This window comes from Salvelinus sp. IW2-2015, linkage group LG5 (genome assembly GCF_002910315.2).
Source record: "Salvelinus sp. IW2-2015 linkage group LG5, ASM291031v2, whole genome shotgun sequence".
NCBI classification, from domain to species: domain Eukaryota; kingdom Metazoa; phylum Chordata; class Actinopteri; order Salmoniformes; family Salmonidae; genus Salvelinus; species Salvelinus sp. IW2-2015.
Genome location: NC_036844.1, coordinates 16,958,933 through 16,978,814, shown reverse-complemented (window position 1 = coordinate 16,978,814; position 19,882 = coordinate 16,958,933). Strand labels below are relative to the sequence as shown.

The 19,882-nt window shown below is 42.9% G+C and overlaps 1 protein-coding gene across 1 annotated transcript in view; it reads right to left on the bottom strand.

Annotated features, from left to right (window-relative positions):
• Positions 1–19,882, bottom strand: part of LOC111963983 (ankyrin-1-like) — an 88,532-nt gene that overhangs the window by 35,896 nt on the left and 32,754 nt on the right. The window contains 3 exon segments of the mRNA XM_070443582.1: positions 4–95; positions 2,251–2,349; positions 4,482–4,583. Of these exon segments, the coding sequence (XP_070299683.1) occupies positions 4–95; positions 2,251–2,349; positions 4,482–4,583 (293 nt within the window).

Genomic DNA, 19,882 nt, shown 5'->3' with positions numbered 1-19,882 from the left:
GACTGGGAATTGACGTTGGCTCCATAGTTGACGAGCTCAGCCACCACTTTCTCCTGGCCTGCCAACGCAGCGATATGGAGGGCAGTGTTCCCTTTCTGGAGGTGACACACAAACACACACAGAGAGAGAGAGACAGAGCAGAGAGCAGTCTGAGTTCAGCCTTATGACCCAAATCTCTACTTACAAAGCTTTGATAAGGATACAGCGCTCAGAAATAATGAGTTATGACTTTTCAGTCCCTCCAGGATTTTGTGGGGATTTTGGGGGATATTTGCAGGCAAAAGGCTTGATTTTGCTGTGGCAATTCTGATATTTTGTTGTGAAAATGCGCTGACAAAGGAAAAAGTTTGTTAGCGTGTCGATTGATTCAACCATATTATGCGGTAAATCTGCGGTGATTAGTTGAAGTTACAGGCCCTCTTTTTGTACTGCGGTGATGGGTCAGTTTTATTCGATAATATTGCAATGATTAGACTGTTTTATGAGGAAAAAGAGCGGTAATTGGTCAAATTTGCAAGCCCTCGCATAATATGCCGAGAATTGTTGATTTGGCAAAAAAATTGTGATCGCAGAATCGCTGAATTCTGGAGGGACTGACTTATGACTTAATAGATTGATATTGAATAGATTAAATTAGATACATACGTTTATAGGCCTATCAAATGAGATGAATAAGTATTCACACCCCTTGATTTTCCCACATTTAAATGTTTTTATTAAAATGGATTGATGTCCTATTTTTGTCAACAATCTACACAAAATATTCTGTAATATTTAAAGACGAAGAAAAATGCTAACATCTGTAAACAATTCACGAAAAATAAACCCCCTGATTCAATACATGTTAGAATCACATTTAGCAGCGATTACAGCTGTGAGTCTTTCTGGGTGAGTCTCTAAGAGCTTTCCAAACCTGGATTGTGCAACATTTCACCTTTATTCTTTAAAAAATTCTACAAGCTCTGTCAAATTGGTTGCTGATCATTGCTAGACACCATTTTCAGGTTTTGCCATAGATTTTCAAGCAGATTTAAGTCAAAACTGTAACTCAGCCACTCTGGAACATTTGGTAAGCAACTCTTGGCCTTGTGTTTTAGGTTATTGTCCTGCTGAAAGGTGAATTCATTGCCCAGTGTCTGGTGGAAAACAGACTGAATCAGGTTTTCCTCTAGGATTTTGCCTGTGCTTAGCTCCATTCCGTTTATTTTTTATCCTGAAAAACTCAACAGTCCTTAAAGATTACAAGCAATACCCATAACATGATGCAGCCACCACTATGCTTGAAAATATGGAGTGGTAAGTAATGTATTGGATTTTCCCCCAAAACAACACTTTGTATACAGAAGAAAAAGTTAATTGCTTTGCCACATTGTTTTGCAGTATTTCTTTAGTGCCTTGTTGCAAACAGGATGCATGTTTAGGAATATTTGTATTCTGTACAGGCTTACTTCTTTTCACTCTGTCAGTTCAGTTAGTATTGTGGAGTAACTACAATGTTGTTGATCCATCCTCAGTTTTCTCCTATCACGCCCAATAAACTCTGTAACTGTTTAAAAGTCACCATTGGCCTCATGGTGAAATCCCTGACCGGTTCCCTTCCACTCCGGTAAATGAGTTAGGAAGGATGCCTGTATCTTTGTAGTGACAGGGTGTATTGATACACCATCCAAAGTGTAATTCATAACTTCACCATGCGCAAAGGGATATTCAATGTCTGCGTTTTTAAAGCAGACATTGTGGTTGAGTCTGTGTTTGAAATTCACTACTCGACTCAGGGACCTTACAGATAATTGTGTGTGGGGTACAGAGTTGAGGTAGTCATTCAAAAAAACATGTTAAACACTGTTATTGCACACAGAGTAGTCCATGCAAGTCCATGCAACTTAATACGTGACTTGCTAAGCACAGTTTAACTCGTTAACTTATTTAGACTTGCCTTAACAAAGGGGGTTGAATACTTTTTCATGAATTTGTTTAAAAAAAAGATGTAAACATAATTCCACATTGTGTGTAGGACAGTGAACAAAAGTCTCAATTTAATACATTTAAAATTCAGGCTGTAACACAACAAAATGCGTAAAAAGTCAAGGGGTGTGAATACTTTTTGAAGGCACTGTATATAGTGGATTCTGTCTGTAAACAGTCTGTTATAGCTGGTGAATATCTCAAGCATAAGGCAGAGGTAGGTCTTATGCATCTGTGGTATGTGAGTAGAGTCATGGTAAGCAGTGAGTAGTGTGTGAGTAGTACCTTAGTGGTGGTCTCCAAGACAATGCCTGCGTGTAGTAGCCCCAGGACCATCTTGACGTGGCCTTCTTTTGAGGCCAGATGCAAACCATTGAGCCCATTCTGCAGAGACAGCAGTGAAGATCAGTATTGACCATACATAACCATCAGACAAAATCATCAGCCAACAGAATGAGCCCCAATAGAATCTTTCTGTCTTTTAGTCCATCCATCACATGGATTCCTAAACAGTAAATATACTAAAAATAACAAGCAGAGAAACTCAAAACCCACAGTGGCTACAAAGCAGAACAAAAAGATTTCTGAAGATAAACAACCTTAAGACTGAAACAGTCGGGTCTCAAAGGAAGCAGACAGCATGGGTTTGTCTCAGGCTGTCAGGGCATATAGCTGCAGAATCAGACAGACTAAGAGTACAGTCAGGGCCTGTCTCTGCTCTGCCAGCCTGCAGTACCATGACTGGCCACAGGGAGACTCTGTATACCACACTGGTCCCGCCCTCATACTGCAGTGTCACCCAATTCATATGAATAACGTACTACATCTGCAGTGCATGCACACACTGAGGGGAGACACACATACACACACACACGGGGGCAACACACGCATGCATGCACACGCACATACGCACGTACACACACACGTGTATGTGTGAGCTGGCAGGAGTCTGCTGGTTTGTAGATCGGGCAGGGGCAGGTTGACAGACTGACTTCACATATAAAACCCTGACTTCTAGAACAGCAGCAGTAGCTCCAACAATTATCATAGCTATTTGCTCTACTTCAACCCCAATCCTAACTTGAACACATATAGAAAACATGTTTTACAACGTCACATCCCCACATATACACACATGCAGCATGTGCATTGAAGGCACACTAAAGCATGCATCCTCATTTGTATCATAGCTCTACCTCTGATCCTTAGCCAGTAGTGGCATTATTATAGTGGTAGTATTACTTGGTGTAGAGATAGTGGTATTAGTTTCACAACATTGACAGCTTGGTGCCATGGTTGTTTCTGTGAATGGTGCTGAGGGGTTGCAGTAGCAGATTGTAGGCTTACAGAGTGGGTGTGCATTCCCTGAGCTGGCCAGAGCATGCGCTCCCTGCCAGTGCTTGTGTACAAACTGAACTACCTTCCATTCACCAAACTACTAATGAAAAATACAACAACTGAGTCCCTTCCACTTAAGCTTCCACTCATAAATAGGCTGGCATACCGTATGTGTTACAAAGCTTGCCACTTGAGATGAGTCAGAAACAAAAAATGCATGCACCTCAGCTATTCTTTACATGTGAATTTGACGTTATTTAAAAGTACAATATGTAACTTTTTCAGCCACCTGACCAAATTGACATAGAACTTTTTGTTATAAATCTGTCATTCTCATTGAAAGCTAGTCTAGGAAGCGGTAGATCTATTCCCTTTGCACTATTTCTATGCTTCTCATTCTTAAGTTTCATTTTTGTGTCTTACTTTCGGTTATGTACACCAACTTCAAACAGCTGAAAATGCATGTGTTTTGGTTAAGGAAAGTATATTTCACAGTGGTTTAGATGGTACAATGATTCTCTGTACTATACATGCTTGTTTTGTCACATAAACGGATATTAGGCAAACTATTAGAATTTTAGAAACCAGGAAATGGCAAAGTGATTTCTGCACAGCACACCTTTAAGCGTTGCGCTTCTGTCATGATGCAACAAGGTGCAATGGAACAGATAAAGGGTAGGATAGGAGAGGAGCAGGGAGGAATCGAGAGAGGGTCTGGCTGTATGGCTAATTATTAACATTTTCTCATTAAGGTTGTGAATGACTGGCATTAGTGCGCAGTAAACACAGCTAGGACACAGGAACACAGGGGACAATGTGGGAACATGGTTATGCATCCACACACACACACACACACACACACACACACACACACACACACACTTTGTACCGCCAACACACACACACCACACACACACACACACACACACACACACACACACACACACACACACACACACACACACACAGATCCTTGGAAAATACAGTTTATCTAGGCTAGACTTGACTGTTAATAGATCTGATTGGCCGAAACCAAATAATGCCATCTATAAAAAATACATCTATAATTTAATCTTAATAAAGTCTGATGTAATAAATGTTTTACGAGACAAACTCTGTGGTCCAGAGGCAGTGTACCAGACTGTGACCTTGGGCAGTGTGAGGACTCTCTGACGGACCTGATTTGATGTGTTGATGTCTATTCCATTCTTGATGTGTTCAAGAGCCTTGTCAAGGTTCCCTGAACGGGCCGCACGGAGGAAACTGGTGACAGCATCCGCCTGGAGGGAAGGAGAGCACAGACAGAGACAGAGACAGAGAGAGATAGAGACAAAGACAAACAGTAAGAGAAAGAGAGAGAGAGAGAAAGAGAGAGATAGAGAGAGAGAGAAGCGAGAGGGACAGAAATGTTTGTTTTTTCTTCAGTTAGAATAGATCCCACTGAAATGTCTATTACAGTCTGGTTGTCATTCTTCAAAATCAGCAAACTCTTCTAAACTACTCACTATTCCACTGTCTGATAGTCAAAAAATGTCTGACAGCACAAACTGGTGAGCGTCCCCCTCACTAGGAGTTTGGTAGCTATCCATAGCAGAGCACACGCTGGCTAAATCCCTGCATGCTGACTGACTTCTGAGGCCTCTGTAACAGCGATGTGTTCACCTCTGCCACCATGATCAGACAGAAAGGGAGATTGTAACATGGCTGCCTAGTACTGTAGTCCAGCATGCAATCTCTGCCTTGAGGACATATATTATAACAATTCCATACAGTATGCCTACTCACCACCACCCACACACTAGTCATATGCAATGATACATATTCTGTAGGAGGTTAATTCTCAAGTAAGATTGCTATATTAAACTGATACAATATGTCCTTTTTCTTACAGTACGGGATGTCTTGTACAATTTAGACTCGACAGACCTGCGGGTTTATCTTCTCCCATTTCCTTTTGTATGGTGTATTCTCACAAATTAATGTCCCTCAGATTTGATCAGACAGGCCTAGAACTCTTATATTTGCTTCCCACATAGAATACATTTTCCTCTGCTCTTTACTTCTCTTTCCAATCAATATTCCCCAAGGGCCTAAATGTACTGTGCCCGTTGCATACCCCATCTTTCTCTACCTCTATATCACTCTCCCCTCTCTCTCTCTTTCGCTCTCTCTACCTCTATACCACTCCCCCCCTCTCTCTCTCTACCTCTTTACATCTCTCTATATACATCTCTCTCTACCTCTATACCACTCCCCCCTCTCTCTCTCTACCTCTTACATCTCTCTATATACATCTCTCTCTACCTCTATACCACTCCCCCCTCTCTCCTCTACCTCTTTACACTTCCTCTATTATACATCTCTCTCTACCTCTATACCACTCCCCCCTCTCTCTCTCTACCTCTTTACATCTCTCTCTACCTCTATATCACTCTCCCCTCTCTCTCTCTTTCGCTCTCTCTACCTCTATACCATTCCCCCCTCTCTCTCTACCTCTTTACATCTCTCTATATACACTCTCTCTACTCTATACCACTCCCCTCTCTCTCTCTACCTCTTTACATCTCTCATATACATCTCTCTCTACCTCTATACCACTCCCCCCTCTCTCTCTCTACCTCTTTACATCTCTCTATATACATCTCTCTCTACCTCTATACCACTCCCCCTCTCTCTCTACCTCTTTACATCTCTCATATACATCTCCTCTACCTCTTATACCACTCCCCCTCTCTCTCTCTACCTCTTTACATCCTCTTATATACATCTCTCTCTACCTCTATACCACTCCCCCTCTCTCTTCTACCTCTTTAATCTCTCTATATACATCTCTCTCTACCTCTATACCACTCCCCCTCTCTCTCTACCTCTTTACATCTCTCTATATACATCTCTCTCTTACCTCTATACACTCCCCCTCTCTCTTCTACCTCTTTACATCTCTCTATATACTCTCTCTCTACCTCTATACCACTCCCCCTCTCTCTCTACTCTTTACATCTCTCTATATACATCTCTCTCTACCTCTATACCACTCCCCCCTCTCTCTTCTACCTCTTTACATCTTCTCTATATACATCTCTCTCTACCTCTATACCACTCCCCCTCTCTCTCTACCTCTTTACATCCTCTATATACATCCTCTCTACCTCTATACCACTCCCCTCTCTCTCTCTACCTCTTTACATCTCTCATATACATCTCTCTCTACCTCTATACCATCCCCCTCTCTCTCTACCTTTACATCTCTCTATATACATCTCTCTCTACCTCTATACCACTCCCCCTCTCTCTCTCTACCTCTTTACACTCTCTATATACATCTCTCTCTACCTCTATACCACTCCCCCCTCTCTCTCTACCTCTTTACATCTCTCTATATACATCTCTCTCTACCTCTATACCACTCCCCCCTCCTCTCTCTACCTCTTTACATCTCTCTATAACATCTTCTCTCTACCTCTATACCACTCCCCCTCTCTCTCTACCTCTTTACATCTCTCTATTACATCTCTCTCTACCTCTATACCACTCCCCCTCTCTTTTATTCTCTTTCACATCTTCTATATACATCTCTCTCTCTCTATACAGTTGAATTTGGAAGTTTACGTACACCTTAGCCAAAAACATTTACAGTGTACAGTTGATGTCGAAAGTTACATACTCTTAGGTTGGAGTCATTAAAACTTGTTTTTCAACCACTCCACACATTTCTTGTTAACAAACTATAGTTTTGGCAAGTCGGTTAGGACACTTACTTTGTGCATGACACATGACACTATTTCATGACACTATTTCACTTATAATTCACTGTATCACAATTCCAGTGGGTCAGAAGTTTCCATACACTAAGTTGACAGTGCCTTTAAACAGCTTGGAAATGTCCAGAAAATGATGTCATGCATTAGAAGCTTCTGAAAGAACTAAGTGACATCATTTGATGAAACACATCCACAGGTCCACCTCCAATTGACTCAAATGATGTCAATTAGCCTATCAGAAGCTTCTAATGCCATGACATCATTTTCTGGAAATTTCCAAGCTGTTTAAAGGCACTGTCAACTTAGTGTATGTTAACTTCTGACCCACTAGAATTGTGATACAGTGAATTATAAGTGAAATAATCTGTCTCTAAACAATTGTTGGAAAAATTACTTGTGTCATGCACAAAGTAGATGTCCTAACCGACTTGCCAAAACTATAGTTTGTTAACAAGAAATTTGTGGAGTGGTTGAAAAATGAGTTTTAATGACTTCAACCTAAGTGTATGTAAACTTCTGACTTCAACTGTACCTCTCTCTACCTCTCTCTCTCTATACCTCTCTCTTTCTATACCTCTCTCTCTACCTCTTTCTCACCTTGCGGTCTTAACTCTATATTTCTCTCCCTCTCTCCTTTGATCTCCTGCTGTGTGTGATCCCAGTGGGAAGTGGTGTAAGCTGCTCTTTCCCCCCACTCCCTCTCTCCCTCAGTGATGTATGGCTGATGTATCCAGGCTGAGGTCTCGCCAGCCTAATGCTAACACTGTGTGTGTATTTGTATTCAGTCTCAGGCAATGTGTTAGATAAGCTGTTAATACTGAGATATCATTCCTCTCCCTCACACAAAAGCTATGCATTACGCACGCGAGTGCTGAAAAAAATCTCTGATTCATGTCAAACAGGAAGTATAAATATATATTGGATTCATATCTGATACACATGAACAGTACCAGTTCCACCTTTGTAGGGATCCCTGAAATATTTCTATATTATTTCATTCTGACCTACAGTAACTAAGGGATATCCTGAGAGGTAAATTATCTATGTATTTTTCACCTTGTCTGTCTCAGTTGCCTTCTCATCTTAGACCCTACTCTCTTTTCTGTAAGTTCACGGCGGACATTTGGAAGACTGATGCCATGGAATCAACGTTCCCCTGTAAGAAACCAATATTATACTACTTGTAGAATGTTTTCACATGCGAAGCCTCTTGCTGCAGCTCTGAGTTCCCGCGCCGACTTGTCAGCGAGTGTTGAGCATGTTTATGCTCCTATTTTCGTTCTGCGGCCTTCGGCCATTTTGTTCTAGGATTTCACAGCTTTGTTGACACGTTGGATATAGTGGGCCATATGTGAGCAGAATGCTGAGGATAACGTCTCCAGCCGCCGCCTCCCCCTCAGTCAGTTTCTGAAATGGATTGATAAGTGCATCTATGATCTTCAATGTGTGTTTCTTAACTTGATTGTCTGAGGGTAGAGGCGGTCGATCAACGTTCTTGATTGTGCTTGTGCTTGTGTGTGCTTGTGCGTGTGTGTGTGCGTGCGTGCGTGCGTGCGTGCGTGTGTGTGCGTATGTATGTCCTATCCTATGTTTTCATATCTTCCAAGAAATGGAAATGACTGCAGAACATCTTTGGAATTACATTTTATGTCAGCTTGTGCTGACTCGCTACGAGGCACAATTGATTTTCCTTCTCATGTCCTCCCTCTCTCTCCATCCCCCTCTCCCTCTGTCTGTAATATGTGGTCAATTTAAAGCAATGCATCCCAGCCCTGTCTATTCATTTGTAATCGTCATGTGAAGTCAATGCGTCAATTGTATCCAGTAATCAGATCCTCAAGCCAAACATGGTGATTTACACTCAGCATGCCCCCTTCCCATCACTCACGTTCCCCCCGCCCTCTCTCTCTTCCTCCCTCTCCAGATCCCCTCTTCTTCCCTTGCATGGCCGGCTCCCCGCCTCATTCTCTCACACCCTCCGTCTGGTGCGTGTTCATCTCCCTCTTCCCTCCCTCCTTCTCCCCCTTCCTTCCCTCATATCAGTGTGTGTATCTGTCCCTCTCGTGTCATATTGATGTGATGCTGTGTAATCATGGCATGTGGCAGTATGGCGTGACGTACATGTGTCACAAGCATTCCTCCATTGACACGGCCAGTGGAAGAGAGGAGGGTTGAGAGATCAGAGATAGAAGAAATGAAAGCCTTTAATCTCATATCTGTGGAGGAATCTAATACTGTGTCATATCGCTGTGTTTATCTGCTTGCGTCTCTCCAGATTACTAAACTCCTAGAGAACAGGCGCACTCAGCGCTATCACAGTGCTCTGTAGTGTATGGCTGAGGCTGTGTGTGTGCATGTGTAGGCTATACACGTGCAGTACATAAAACCTGTCTGCTCTCCCAAGGCCATTTCTTCTAAAAGCTACATTTGTTTCCAGAGGGTGTGTGCATATACAGGCCTCTACTGGATTGTAATGGATTACGTCCATTTGGAAGGGGAAAAAATGATGTGATTCAAGGTGAGTGGATGGAAAGACGTGTACACTGCAGTGAGTGGGGCTCTCCTTCACTGCAGCCGAGGTGAGTAAAACATTTAAACGTGTTAACCCTCGCAAGGCTGCAGGCCCAGACGGCATTCCCAGCCGCGTCCTCAGAGCATGCGCAGACCAGCTGGCTGGTGTGTTTAGGACAATATTCAAGTCAATCCTTATCCCAGTCTGCTGTTCCACAATGCTTCAAGAGGGCCCCATTGGTTCTGTTCCAAGAAAGCTAAGGAACTGAGCTAAACGACTACCGCCCGTAGCACTCACTTCCGTCATCATGAAGTGCTTTGAGAACTAGTCAAGGCCCATATCACCTCACCTACCGGCACCCCTAGATCCCACTCCCAATTTGCTCCGACCCAATGGGTCCACAGACGACGCAATCGCAACCACACTGCACACTGCCCCTAACCCATCTGGACAAGAGGAATACCCATGTGAGAATGCTGTTCATCAATACAGCTCAGCATTTAACCACAATAGTACCCTCCAAACCGCATCGAAGCTGGACCCTGGGTCGTCGACCCGCCGCTGTGCAACTGGGTCCTGGACTTCCTGACGGGCCGCCCCCAGGTGGTGAGGGTAGGTAACAACATCTCCACCCTATCTCCAAGCACTGGGGCCCCACAAAGGGTGCGTTCTGAAGCCCTCCGTACTCCCTGTCCACGCCACCACGCGTGGTCCATGCACCTCCAAGCATATCATTCAGTTGCGGATGACACTCGTGGTAGGCTGATTACACAACGACGAGAACGGCCTACAGGGAGGAGGTAGGCCCTCGGAGTGTGTGTCAGGAAATAACCTCACACTCAAGCGTCAACAAAAGCAAGGAGAAATGATTGTGGACTTCAGGAAACAGGCAGAGGGAGCACCCCCTATCCACAATCGCCGGGTTACAGTATGGAGAAGGTGATAAGTTTAAGTTCCTCGTGTACAAGCATCACGGACAAACTGAATTGGCCACCCACACAGACGCAGGCAGTTGGTGAAGAGGCGCAGCAGCGCCGTCTCAAACCTCACGGAGGCTGAAAGAAATTCGGCTTTGTTCACGAAGAGCAGCTCACAACTCTACAGATGCAACAATCGATGAGCATAGCCCTGTGCGGCTTATCACGCCTGGTACGGCGAACTGCTCCCCCACAACCGCAAAGGCCTCTCCCAGAGGGTAGTGAGGTCTCGCCAACAGGGGCAAACTACCTGCCTCGACACACTACCAGACCACACACCGATGTCACAGGAAGGCCATATAAAGACATCACGGGACAACAACCACCCCAGGCCACTGCCTGTTCACCCCCGCCTACACATCCAGAAGGCGAGGTCAACGTCAGGTGCATCAAAGCAGGGACGGAGAGACTGAAAAAGCTTCTATCTCAAGGCCATCAGACTGTTAAACAGCCACCACTAAACATTTAGCGGCCGCTGCAACATACTGATCAACTCCAGCCACTTTAAAAATGGGAATTGATTGGAAATTATGTAAAAATGTACCACTAGCCACTTTAAGCAATGCCACTTAATACAATGTTTACACAACCTAATTACCATCTCCATAGTATATTTAACTGTACTCTATATCATCTACTGCATCTTGCCATCTTTATGCATACATGTACCACTAGCCACTTTAAACTATGCCACTTTTGTTTACATACCCTACAGTACTCATCTCATACGTATATACCGTACTCTATACCATCTACTGCATCTGCCATGCCGTTCTGTACCACCACTCATTCATATATCTTTATGTACATATTCTTTATCCCTTTACACTTGTGTGTGTGTGTAAGGTAGTAGTGTGGAATTGTTAGGTTAGATTACTGTTGGTTATTACTGCATTGTCGGAACTAGAAGCACAAGCATTTCGCTACACTCGCATTAACATCTGCTAACCATGTGTATGTGACTAATAAAATTTGATTTGATTTGATTTGATTTCTTAAAATAAATAAAGATATCTTACCCTACAAGGACCAGTCAATGTCAGATATTGATACATTCTTCACTTTTACTCAAACACACTCATACATACATATTATAGACAGACATAAAAACACACAGAGTGGTAGAAAGGACAGCACACACTCATAAACAGTTCATAAACAGACATCCAGAGTTGCCACGTACGGTGAAGAATGCACACATGTGCACCAATAAAGACACCACGTTACTCTTGCAAACTCACAGTCACAAATATTGTCCACCAAACACACGAAGACAAACAAGTACTACATACAAGTAGGTAAAGAGAGGAAAGCGGTGAAAATAGATACACGGTATTGCAAAACACCACCAAACCTAATTGCACTGACTTGCCACATCACAACGACGACAGCACAGAAGTCGTACAGAGAACTCAAGAAGCCATGAGGGGAAGATCCCCAAGGAGATGCAAGGACATAAACCACGGCTACATAGAGCTGCCATAGAGACATGTAGAGAGAAAGTGTTGAAGTACACGGCGTGTGTTTCAGATTATATTTACTCTGTAGTCATAGTACCATATTCCCCGGGCTCGACTGGTCGACCTCTCAGAGCTCACACTACTGTCCTGATGGCCAAGCCGGCGCTGAACCACATGAGCCTAGAAGACACATCAACACGAAGACAAGGCCTGTTAATGTGACACAGATACGGTATGCAGACGCACACATGCAGACCGCACGGCAGACTAGATATTAGTCTTGAAGTCAGTAGACGAAGTCAAAGCCTGTTACTGTAATGTGATTTACTGACAAACAGAAACACACACGCATAAGAACTAACACACCCATAAACCCAAGTTTAAAGTACAAATGCACCATACCGGCCAACACAAGGGAGTCTGAGGACATATAGATGAAGTGTGTATGGAAAGATAAATAAACACACACATACATCCTTGTGCATCTAAATCTAAAGGATGAAAGTGCATACTCTTTGTGCTCAAACTGTGTGGATATAAAAGGCAGACGCTTCCAAATACAGTGTACAGTACACACACACAAACACAATCCTAGAACAAGACCATCTGTTACGTAACACAAACACAATAAAGACAGGTATACACAATTCATAAGCTTGGAAGACTCCCTACAACAAGACACAAAGCCTGCTAATGTAACCCATCCACCTTGGCAAAGAAAAGAAACCCATCCACCTTGGCAAAGAAAACGCACAACCGAAAAACATGCGCAAACAATCATGAACACACAGTCCCACATACCATTTGCAGCCACATAAAGGGTGGCTTTAGAAGGAAATTCATGCACACAAAGGCATGTAGCCTAAGATGAGTATGAAAATAAGCAAACACTGGGATACCCCTGATGCGGCATATCCAATGGACTAGGACTACAACAGCACACACGTAAGACACACACCATCCAGCTTCAATCTAAAGCTCCAGCTCCATTATGGAGCCATGTCTAACGTCACAAAGACAGGCAGCAGACACCACAGCCCAGGAAGACCGGAGCTCTGCTCTACTAAGCCACAGCCAACCGAGTGAAAACAGAGCCTAACACACAAGGAGACGCTAACACTCATTTCAACTAAAAGACTAAACACTAAACACACACAGCCACATTTGAGCCAAAACACACGAATACAAAAACGAAGTGCTATATCCAAATAAAAGCTATGCTACAATAAATCAACAGAAAGTATGCCTTCCGACAAACACACCATGGCAAAAAAAAGCCAACTGCAATTCCACACTTATTAAACACATTACATTCAAAGACAAAATATTCCACAAGACGTAAATATAGACATTATGAGCAACAAGCTCCATGACACATAATCACAGGTGGGTAACTGAAGAAGTAGAGAGGATGGAAAATGAGATGATACAGAAACTGGAATACGATTTTGTATACTGTAAATATATCTGGTAATCGTAGCTGTTTCTATAACGTAAGAGTCATTATTATTATTATTATTGTGGGGGAGGCAGCGTAGCCTTCTGGTTAGAGCGTTGGACTAGTAATCGAAAGGTTGCAAGATTGAATCCCCAAGCTGACAAGGTACAAATCTGTTGTTCTGCCCCTGAACAAGGTTGTCAACCCACTGTTCCTAGGCCGTCATTGAAAATAAGAATTTGTTCTTAACTGACTTGCCTAGTTAAATAAAGGTAAACAAATATTTTTCTAGAAGTGAGAGTCATGCGTTTCCTTGGCCAGACGTTGGAGCCGGTCCAGTGTGGAGCATCCCCACTGCTATACAAGATCCTCTGGGGGAGTCAAAACTATCCATTCAGCAAGCTTAGCCCACTAATCATAACAGTCAAGATTATGGGAAAAGTTCAGCACCTTGATAGTGTGAAACACTGTCTCGGTCTGGGATGACAAAAGCCATTGACAGAAGAGTGGTCAGAAGTCGTTACTGTAGTGACAGCCCCCGTCACTGGTGATTTAGATTCAGAAACGTGTCCTCACATCACATAGAAATACTTCCTTAATACAACTTAGAGCTCCACTTTATATTTTAACTTCAGGTACTGTACACTCTCAGAACAAAGGGTACAGTTAGGGCACAGTATTGTTCCCTGGGGTACTAACATATGAAAATACATATAATGTACCTTCAGAGGTACACATGATTTCACATGGTATAGTTCGGGCCTTTTAGGGTAAATGTGCAAATCATTTACTATAATGGTACATTTTTATACCCAATATTTTGAAAGGTACAATCATTGGAGGCGTAGCTCAGTGGGGGTGTGGCTTTCGGTTAGTTCTGTACCAGTTTAAGTGGTCTATGGTTATTTTTGTTCAAGTTTGAGCATTTACGCTGCCAGTTCTGAAGTCTTTATAAAAGCTTACATAAGAGCATGTGACAATAAAGTGCTGTAATTTATATTGTAGCGTCATTAACCCAAATCTGAGCGACCTTGTCAAGAGGTACGACGGACCTCTTGGCGTAATGGTTAAGCTGTTAGCTTGGGTCCAGGTTCGAGTCCTGGTCGGGGCTACCCCCAAATTGGGAAGAAGAAGTGGGAAGGTGGAGAGGCATGTACACGAGGGACTTGGTATAGAGAAGAGGTACCTTTTTGCCACATAAAAGTTCAAAACTACTTTGTCAATGTGGTAGTACCCTAAAAAGGCAAATTTGTACATTTTGGCTCAAACTGCAAGGGTACAATTATATACCTATAACAAATGGTACAATGGACGTGCCTTACAGGGCAAGCGTGATAAGCGCTTGTACCTCTAAGTACAATTCGATAAATGTATTTCTGAGAGTGTAGAATTAGTTAAGAAAAGGTATGAGATAAATAGATTGACTTTCAGGATCTCAGACAGATCTTTTATATGTATTTCTATCACAGCTGACCGGTTGTCAGCAAATCTTCAACTGGAGAAAAAAACCTGAAACTGAGAGCAGCCTTCTAGGATCACATGGTTTAGAGAAGATCACAGACAGCAGTGAACATGTCTTTGGAATGGAGTAACACAGAGGTAAATGCCTGGTTATCAGGTCAAGAATTCGGATAATGTTGAATAGATGGACATACTTCAGCTTCTCTCAGCTCAGTTCCACTTACACAGAAGAGAGAGTGGGACAGGCAGGCAAACAGACAAAGCATTTAGGACAGATGCCACTGCACCTAAATCTCCACAGAAAAGAGCAGAGTGGAGAGGGCAAGCCAATTAGAGAATCAACCAAACCCATAATTATTTAAGGATGAGGGGCTTGTAGCTGGAGGTACTGTACTGTTCTTGACTGGGATTTGTTACAGTCTATGATTGATGTAAAGTAGTAGTATGTTGTCCCTGCTCCAAACCAGGTCTGGCACATTTGGCAGAAACTGTGAAAGCTGTGAATGTTCTGACATGTAGTAACATACATGCACACATTCACACACAAAGACCTTCCCCTGAAGACACCTACTGTATAACAACACAGGCACACATAAAAACACAAAAAATAGCCACACAGAGGTCATGCGGTTTTAACGTAAGCACCAGTAGGATCAGAGAGAGATGGATCACAGTAATGAACCCTCCTGGGTTTACTCAAAGACCCATTTCTACTTCACACACACACACACACACACACACACACACACACACACACACACACACACTGTCATGTTTTGTCTTTGATCATCATGTCTTGTCCCTGTGCTTCCCTCTGCTGGTCTTATTAGGTTCTTTCCCTCTTTCTATCAGTTAGGTGAATCAGGTCGGGAGTCGGATGGAGAGCTGAGTGCAGTTGTTTCAAGATGGATGAACAAAAAGGCAAGTGGTGCAACAAAACGCAGCGAAAACGAAAACACCAGGTGGAAGCTAGTAGCCTAGTTTATGCAGCAGCTAGCAGCGTTGCCAAGCTCCAGACGTGAGACCTTTCACTGCCGGGCCCTGCTATGAGAGTGGCCACTGCTATAAGAGTGGGCCATTGCTCCCCCACTTCTTGCGAATAGTGACCGTTCCTCTAGTGAGGGTAACGGGCTCTGCCAGAAGACCCCCCCCCCCCCCCCCCCCCCCTTCTGTGAACATTGGTAAGCCTAAAGAGTGATGAGACGGATAGCCCACAGCGTGGAGTCCGAGTTTCAGTGTGTAGATACTATTAGGCTATCCATGCTAAATACTGTATATAGCTATAGATTAAGGCTAGTAGGTCTAGACCCATTGCTCTGCCTAATGAAACAATCCCTAGTAGAGCTATTGTTTTGATCATTGGAAATTAATAGACAGGTTTTTACGCAGCACGAAAACGTTTCGACCCAAGCTGCGTGAGAACGTGTGGACGGCAAAAGGTAGGCTATAGGTCTAACAGGACCCGTTGTATCCTATTAAAAACATAAATTGGTTTAATGAATTGTATGTTTGTTTGCGCATAGAACATGCATTTTACAATCTAGCAATGTTTTGAATGTCCTACTTTAATTACCAGAGCAAGTAAATACATAATTGCAACCAGTCAGCATTCTAAATAGCAAGCATTGCAACACTGGTAGGCCTATTAACTTAGTGAAACATAAATGTCAGGCTTTTAACATGAGAACAGGACGAACCCCAATAAAAACAAAACGTGTATCCAGTAGAAAAGCTATAGGCCTTAACTACAAGCACTAGCACCATGGCTGATAGCTATCGATAGGCCCCAGACACACAGACGTTGCAATTTCAGAACCAATGGACAGTGATCGGTAAGTCTATACTGGGAGGGGCTGAACGCAGTAGGCTTTGCGGGCGGTCCAGAGAAACTGCACTCACGCCAAGTGCCTCTTAACAAAATGTGTTTGGAGGTTCACTTTCCTGGGGGGTTCCCTTGGCAAGAATAAAGGGTTGAAGACCCTTGGTCTAGTTATGTTGGGTATTGTGTAATTGTTGACTTGGGCCACTAGATGGTGCTGATTTCATGGCTTCTACACCTAACTGCTGCTCTTCAGACATCTCTACAAGGCTAAAGAGACAGTTCAAGACTGACCTTTTGTCTGAGGGCTTCACTTACTGGTCACCGACAAGTCCCATGGGATGACAAGAGCGAACAAAGCAACTGGTTATTTGTTTTCCGTTCAATCAACAACGCACCTCTGCTGGTTTAACAGGAAGTAACATGCCATTCAAACTCTCCAGTAATCATGTCTGGGGTAGTAAAACTAGTGAGCAAGCATGTCAAGCAACAGTGGGGGTCCTGGTTGTTAGGAGCTTACAATTTAGTGAGTTCTACTTTCCCTCTATCTTCTGCCATGAATTTCCTTGAAATCTTGCCATTTGAACTTCTATAGTGTCAGCAGAGTATATTTGTCCACTTGGGCACCTGACTGTGTTACGCTTGGATTTAGAGAGCAGGCTTCACATCCAATTACTGCTGTGACTGGGGTCGAAATGGAAAAATATGGGCTAATTTCATTAATATTGCTATCACTGAGTTATTATACTGCTGCATCGGCTATTAACTCCTGTTTATTCAACTACGGCACAGCTTCTTAAACGTCTTGCAGTTGGTGGGCTTCATTATCTTTGGTCATTTTGAAAAACCCCTTTGGCCTCAAACTAAATACATGCACACAACACATTGGTATAAAACACACCTGGAGCGTGCACACACACACACACATAACACATACTACACACATCACACCACACAATGGTAGCCAATTCCAGGCATGCCCTCTCTTTTCCCCGTGCTCCATCAGGGTAGAAAGTGGTGAGTGTAGAAATGAACAAAATGCCAGCGTTTGTGTGGATTACAGAGCATAAGAACTCTGGAGAAAAGTTTCAGGGTCAGCATGATTCCTTTTAGTTTTTCTCCTTTTTATTTAGTAAAACTCCGGTAAAGCAAAAAGTGAAGGATTTTAAATTTGGGCGGCATAACATGAGCACATTTGGATATGCATTTTCAGAGTTGTTTCGAACAGTGGGTGAGATGGTTTCTTGAAAATGTACCCTGGAAAACGTTGATTGAGTCAACATGTTACGTCTGTCATTTCCTGTTCTAAACATGACACCAGTAATGTCATGTGCGTGAGGATGTTGACATTTTCTAATGCAGGCATTGTAATATAATTATTTCTGGTAAATTACAAGGTGAAGCTCCCAAGATAGCGTATCTAAAGATACAGCTAATGTCTAAAACAAACAGTCATGTAAATTTGAATGATGAGGGTGTTGAACATTATATAATACAAGTTTTTATAATAAATGTGGTAAAATGACAAGGTAAAGCTCTGTCATACATAAGTCTATAAGGCTTGAAGCTAAGCGTATATTATCCATCGTTAAGTGAAGATAGTCTTTTTAAGATAAACAAGCTGAGATGTGTTGGCAACGTCAATTGCCCTGATTTTTTTTTTTTTTTTTGTTTAACGGCTCATGGTTAATGTCGTCTTATGAAAGCAGAAATATGGGTATTCCAAAAAACAACTGCTTACCAGATTCCATTCCCTCACTGCCAACATCTGCTCCAACTCTTCCCATGCATTTCTCTCTCATCTGAAAGGTTAAGAGTGGAACTAAATCAGATCCCTGAGAAGCTCACCAGAATCCTCCCTAACATTTCACGTCGCACTAGGATATATCGATTTTCCAATATTCTGAACAACAAATTATTGAATAAGTCATGTGAGTGTTCCCGATATTACATGAAACCTGCTTATAAATACTCTCCCTACCACAATGGGTTCTTGCATTAGCATACATAGGCTAGGCTAGAATAGGGTGTATCAACAATAGCTTGCATTAGCCTACAGGAGGCCTAGGCTAGAATAGCGGCTGTATCACAATGGCGGAGGTAGCCTCATAGGCTAGCAGAATAGGGCTGTATCAAAATGGGCTGCATTAAGCCTACATAGGCTAAGCTAGAATAGGGCTGTATCCAATAGGCATGCATTAAGCCTACATAGGCCTAGGCTAGAATAGGCCTGTTATCACAATAAGGGTGTTGTTTCCATATTTATAGAGCAGACAAAGTTTTTAATTAGTGCCCAGAGTTAAAACGCTGTTTTAATTGGAGAGGGAGAAAGAAAACCGTGTTGGCTGCTGCATTTTTGATATTTGATTGGATTGGTCCAGCATGTTGGATCACGTAGGCGGCTATATTTGTTATGTTGTGTATGTGACTGTGTGTTTGGGGTCGGCCCACTATAGCTACATTATCATGTCTAATTGTTTGACAAATAGGACTTAGAGTCTCGAGGCCGCGCCTGCTCAAGCTTTGCAATCGTTATATAGCCAATGGTGGCTGCTGGAAGTGTGGTTAGACGTTTTACATCATTCCCAAATCCACCCTATTGATGGCTAATCAGGGAAACGTAGGAAAGAATTTGTCAAATGGGGAAATCCTGTTACAAATCACCTTGGGTTGTTGGTTGAAGGGGTTCTGTCTCCCTAACTCCCTGTAGCCTTCTTTCTCCTATCCTCTATAACCCCAGTCGCATGGTTCCATAGCGGTGTGATCCTTGCACGACTGATGTCATTAAACTGACAATTTGCTAGCGTAAAATGTGAACAGTGGTTTTGCTGGGTTGGTGAACTATAGAATATGGTTGGCTGTGAGGAGAATCCTAGACTTCGACGGTTTGACGGTGCCATAATGGGTTGACCTGAAACTGTGGAGGTTTCAGAGTTTGTTGTCTGAATTGAAATTGTGGGCCTACGGGAATGGATGAGTTAGGATAAGTGCCAATCAAGTTCATGGTTTTATTAACATAGTGACTCGAGAAACACAAGCACGCGCGCACCACACACACACCACACACACACACACAACCACATCACAGCACACACACACACAGCAACACAACACACACACACACACGCAGTCACACACACACACACACACA